We start from the raw sequence: 6,025 nt of genomic DNA, 5'->3' as shown, positions 1-6,025 counted from the left end.
AACACACACACAAAAGTGGCAGTGTTTGTCAGCGCAGGGTCTTGGAATGAAAATTAGGAAGAATGCCCTCCCTATCATTGCTCGAGATTCCACAGAGTTGCACTGGAGGCATGTTTTGTCGAGTGACATCATGTCTGAAGCTTAGTAATAGGTGAAGGTAATGCTTAACGGTAATAAAGTAATGATTAAAGTTGATCGTACGATGAAAATCTGGTTTAAAGAAACAGAAAGCATCGTAAAGAAATAAACGTGGACGTCAGTGGGGTGACGAAGCGTCTAGACTACATTCAGCAATGGCGGCGCGGCGTGCGTCTCAAATCGTGTCGATGATCTCGCGTATCTTCTCCAACCGCTGCATCGGCCCATAGCACGTGAAGGGCTCCAGGCCACCGGTGACATCGTACACCAGCCATCCCACATAAAGCAAACTGGTCCCGGATTGGTTCAGACGTTGGTAGGCATTCCTCATCTGCGCATAGAAGAAACTGGCCGCCAATATCCTCCAGAGACCCATCGTACACTATATTGCACACTGCATTCAATACTTTCCAGAATTAACTCTGAATGAATGCGTAAAGTTTTAATCGCGGTTATGAAATAGGGTACTTGGGAAACGGAAGGAATTAAATAATTTGCTGACCACCAGCTTTCCACAATATCAAAACTAATTTGGTAGAGACCATTGTGTCGTCACAGACGACGTGAAGCGCTTGTGCAGTGATTTCTAATGCCCCCATACAGGGACGAGATGGGGGGGGGGGGGGGGGGGGGCATAAATATCGAGCAGGCAGCACCAACATTCAGGCCCACCGCGCGATGGGACATGTTCATCTATTTTGTTAAGATAGCGAAAATCGGTTTTTAGAGCGCAGCTCTTAGGCGCCCCTTCCTGCGACGAGCGTCGGGCGTCGGCGTAACCGAGTGAACGAGTACAGTGCAGAATGAAGGAGAAAACGCGGAGCGCTGCGGCCGATGAAAGACAGCCGCGTATCCGCGGCGCCGGCCGAGCGGGGTAAAGCAAAAAAAGAGCCAGAAAGCTTGCCTTCTCGCATAGCCTTCACCGCAAGCGTTTCCCGGTAACGATTACGGTTGCATAAGATGCAGTTGCCGGGAAGCGGCAACTGTGTGGCCGGCCTAAATAGTGAAGTGCCGCGCATCGCGGCTCTGCCAGTCGGTGCGGTGATCGGTGCAATGCCTCAATATATCTCGAAATGAACACGCATAGAACTACGATCAGATTTCGCATTGGAGAGTATCGTAATCGTCGGGCAATTCTTCACAGTAACAAACATGAGAAGGCGCCTGATTTGTCCATCTTCATAGGTATTTCGTTCTCAGAATGTCACTGTGACATTTAAAACAATGAATTGCTCTCGTTTGTAGAATACCGGCGACCAATAAAAAACAGACATGAAGGGCGATTTTGTCCATGAGGTACCTTCTGGTATTCGTTCTAACACGCTCACTTCGAAATCAGCCGCGAGTGCAAACACTTGCTGTAACAGTGTCGGTCAAGTCATCCTGTGAATCATGGGCAGCACAGGGCTTCGTTAATATTTCGTCCATGCGGTTGGAAGTGATTGGAATGTTTAGACAGTGTAAGATTCTACACCAACTTTCCAAGGTGTTCCTATGTTCATCGCGTTCGCTTAGGGTCTTACACAGTCACAAAGTTGCAGCGCGCATGATACTAAGCACGGTTCGAAGAAAAAATGCTCCATGGCCGGGACTCGAATCGGGATCTACCAAGTCGGAAACAAGCGTTACTCTGCGTAGCTAATGAAAAAAAAAAACGTCGCAGCTTCGCCCGAAAGGCGAAGCATCGCTTGTGATACCAAAGTAGTGGACAGCTATACGAAGAAAGCATAGCAGTTTTATCGGCCTTGTAACTTGTAAACATAGGCACACTAACTAAATTAACAAGCATGGTGTCGTGCGTGCACTAGGAAACATGAACCCATCTCACTCGATGACCACGGTAACTCGCTGTCAAAACGCTGTAGTGAGTAAGCGCGGCAGCAGCAGCAACGAGCGAATTGACCTTCGTCCCGCTGCTTGCATCAACGCGAACTAATAAGCGAAAACAGAGCGCAGCGAGGAAGGACTCTGCCCCCGCCACAGATGGCTTTCAAGATACAGCCGCCCGGGCGAAAGCGCGCGGCGTAGTACGTAGCCTCCCCCCTCCCTACTCTCCCCCCCCCCCCCCCCGGAGCCTTGCGGCCCGGCGAGCGAGCGCGGTCGCACGGGCGGTGCGGACTGGACTGGAAGACGGCGCGCTTCCTTCCCGCCTTCCGGCCTTGCGTGCGCGATATTGAGCCGCGATCGCCGGCTCACCCTCGCACGCTTTCACTCGCACGCTTTCATAGAGCAAACGGCGTGCGGCGACGATTTTATCGCCGGTGGACTTTAAACGGAACCTCACGGCGACGGCGACGGCATAAATGCGTCTGGTGTGCCCATATAATTGGTGTAGCAATGAAGTGAAATTAATCCTGCAGCTTGTAAGACACCGCGCGGATTGTGATGGAAACCGGTTGAACAAGGAATGTCGCTGGTGCCAGCGTTTCGACAACAAAACTTGTGTCCGTCAGGGGAGCGAGTGAGTGGCATTTACTACCCTGAGTAAGGAATGTATCTGTGTCAGGGCAAGAGCTGCATCTTCAGCGCCGCAACTGCAAAGCACCTGCTGTCCTGACAAAGGCCATTTCCTGGAGGACAATTTCCCCCCGTCGATTTGCTGCAGCGACATTTTATTGCGATAGCAATTATATGGACGGGAGGGAGGGAGGGGAGGCGACGTTTAGCTGCGGCACCAAATACGTATTTATATAAAAACGCCGCTCGCGTTCAGTGCGAACGCGGGCAAAACACCGACGGCGTCGACAACAGTTCTGCGCGTTGCTGGTGCTGCTGCATGTCCAAATTTATACAGCTGATAAAGCTACTATCCTTACTCCGTATAGCTCACTACTAATTTGCTATCGCAATAGGTGCTTCGACTTTCGGGTGAAACTGCGACAAATTTTTTCGATCGACCACTGTTAATCGAATCATTCATGCCTCCATTTTCCCGTGAACTGCTGTCTTGATTAGACCGCACACTTTGGTGTGTCTGGCTGCAACGTCACCTCTGAAACCTATAGCGTGGCGCACGTTTTCGCACCACAGATCTCAGGGGCCGTGCCTGCAGCCTTTACGAGCCGCGCCTCGCTCGGCACATGTCACCGCGATGCTAATTTTCCGACAGCAGAGAAGAGAGGCGTTACAGCCGAACCTTGCGGCCACTGTAATTGTAGTGATCGCATTTAAATATTAGGCGATCAGAAGCAGCGTATTCGCAGTCCAAGATTCGTAGTTCTCTAAATGTGTGTGTTTACGATGGTGACCTTATTTCATTTTATAGGGATCGCCTGTTAGGGAGACTATCGCAACCGTTTTCGAGCGCTTGGCGCGCGGTACATGGTATGAAATAGCAATCAAAGACCAGGCAGCAACAAAACCTGCATCGAAGTCTCAATTTCTTTCTTGGAAACGCCATTATGTATATTTATAAAATAGAAGCTACCTTGCGTATACCTCACTCGACTATAGAACATCTTCTTTTCGCGTTTACTTTTTCTTTAGGCAGTAATTCATTTCTATGTGTGTAAGTGTTTCTCACGTCGCATTCTACGGGCTGCAGGAAGAGGTAAGTTAAGTTTTTACAGGCTGCGGAAGTGAAAGCCAACTGTGTAGTCCGGCAACGTATCTGCATTAACTTCTAATCGACGCTATATCCTCAGTGCTATTTCTGAGCTTTATATTTCTGGCCTCTGCGCTTTATAGCAGACGATAGAGCAAGCTGGAGCAAGTGCCAAAACGTCACGATGTTCTGCTGCCACTTAACCGCCTTCTGCGTTTTGACATAACACTCTACACATGCTATACCTCATGGGAAACGACACCCAAAGTGAGCGGCATAAAACAATTATGGTAAGTTATTTGGGAGGCTCCGAGGGTTGCCATTATCTTAACCTGAAATTCTTTTATGGCGGGCTACAACGAAAATCGGTTCGTCGTACATACGTCACACTGTCATCATCACAAAAATGTTCCGGTGTCCCCGCGAGATCGCGCCACCTTGCGATTTTGTATAGGGTGCCTCGATGTTAGTGCGTTGTATCGAGGCACCCTAGTTTTGTAATTTTGTGAGAAGGAAGGAGCTGAAAGAGGCACATTCGGGGAAGGGTAGGACTACACAGGAGGGAGGGAGGGAGGGAGGGAGGGAGGGAGGGAGGGAGGGAGGGAGGGAGGGAGGGAGGGAGGGGCCACCCGCGGACGGGTGGGGGAGTCTCTATAGGATCGGTTGGAAACGAGTCATGTATTGCGGTAAGGACACAGGTAGCGACGTACTCACCGTGGCCTCTGATCCTCGTGGGTTCTGTTTACGCTGCGAAGTGGCACATACCTCGTGTGCTTGCTATAGCTGTAATTAGTGCACCTTTTAAGCGAAGCTGTAATTATTAAAAGACTGTGCCCATTTATGGACTTGTATTGGTGAATGTGGTATAAAACTGCTCACTGTTTCTTATAATACACGTTACATTTCGTTTTATGACCGATTCCCTTGAAAGATGGATCAAACAATAGTTTTACAAAAACGTGAGAAGATCGATTTATCACGTCAGTGGCTCCTTTGGACACAAGAGATACGTTAGATCGTACGAGTGGGGGAAGGTATCTTCACCTTGTATTGAATCGTGGCTTCAGTATCAAAGCTGGCCACGTCTTTGGTCGTGATCTCGGTGAAAGCACATCCTCCACCGCCCGCATACGTAATCGCAGGATCACTTTGGGTGAAATGCCAAGAGCATTCCTGCAAAGGCGTCACGCCGGCAGAAGAGGGGATCAAAAGCGTCGCTCAAAAAGGGGGGCCATGACATGGTCGTCACACTATTGTCATTTTATCCTTGTAGCTGAGAGCAGAAGGGCTAGTACAGTTATACGCGTACTCAAAGTTAGAAACTAGGCTTCCAGCTCACATTTTAACTTTAAATTACAATTCTAAATCGCTGCCTCTAACCTCTTCCCCCCTGACAGTGACCGCCATTTTGGTTTTGGCTTGTTTGATGTTATGAAGTGCAGGGCCAATGGAGCAAGAAAATAAACTAGGAGAAAGCATTGCGTCCCTCAGCCAGACCTGGCAAGCCAACTCATCGTGAAGCCACCCCTTCGCTGTTTCGCCCTCAGAAAATCAGCCCAACACGTGACCCCGCTGCTTGGAGGACTCAGCCCAGTGGTCTTGGCTCGTGGTATGCTTCTAATCGAGTCGCACTTGTTCGGGTGCCTTGCCAACCTCCCTGTGCACATACTCTCCCGATACGTTCATGCAATTTCAGTCGTTTACACTGCAACGTATACGTTTAAAGTGTCTTCTTCGCAGCCTGCGAGTGGGTGGCAGCCGCGCTTAGTTGTCGCCATCGTTGCCTTTCCAGAAGAGCATGGGCTGATTGCGGCTGGTGCGACGGAGGATGGCACTAAAATTTACCACGGTCAGGAGAACGTGTTGGGCCGAATCTATTGACTTCAGCCGTGTTGCGCAATGCTTGTTTTCCTTCTGCTTTCTTTTTCCCTTCCTTCGAGGTGGACCCTCCACTGTGTCGTCTGCTCAGAACAATCTGGAAACCAAGTGAGCGCCGTGCCGGACTCTGATATAGCTCCACGCTCTGGGGCCCAATGATCCAGCATGGGTGTCGCCATTGCAACGTGCTCACTTGAGCGATAAAAACAGCACAGACCACAGAACGCCGCTGCAGAATTTTTGCAGAGTGTCAGCTTTCTCGGGATGACCGCCCGACCGATCCTCACACGCGTCAACGAAAGGCCGCGTAAGACCCGTACATTTACCACAAATAATGCGCACAAATTCACCGCCCGTCAGAGTTACCCGACTCTTGAGTACGGTTGAATTGTGATATCATTCGAATAGAAAGTGTCTGCCACACCGAATAGCGCGAAAGTTTTGACAGCTTGCTATGGGAAGCGC

At 49.9% G+C, this 6,025-nt stretch overlaps 1 protein-coding gene across 1 annotated transcript in view; it reads right to left on the bottom strand.

Annotated features, from left to right (window-relative positions):
• Nucleotides 1–269: 269 nt before the first annotated feature.
• LOC125940765 (uncharacterized) overlaps nucleotides 270–6,025 on the bottom strand; it is a 28,905-nt gene continuing 23,149 nt past the window's right edge. Inside the window, exons 6-7 of the mRNA XM_049657310.1 lie at nucleotides 4,727–4,855; nucleotides 270–469 (exon numbers count right to left, since the gene is read on the bottom strand). Of these exons, the coding sequence (XP_049513267.1) occupies nucleotides 314–469; nucleotides 4,727–4,855 (285 nt within the window). The 3' untranslated portion in view covers nucleotides 270–313. The remainder of the gene's footprint in view (nucleotides 470–4,726; nucleotides 4,856–6,025) is intronic.

Source organism: Dermacentor silvarum, chromosome 10 (assembly GCF_013339745.2).
Source record: "Dermacentor silvarum isolate Dsil-2018 chromosome 10, BIME_Dsil_1.4, whole genome shotgun sequence".
In the NCBI taxonomy this organism is placed as follows: Eukaryota; Metazoa; Arthropoda; class Arachnida; order Ixodida; family Ixodidae; genus Dermacentor; species Dermacentor silvarum.
The sequence above is the reverse complement of the archived record's forward strand: the minus strand, read 5'-3'. Positions and strand labels throughout refer to the sequence as shown.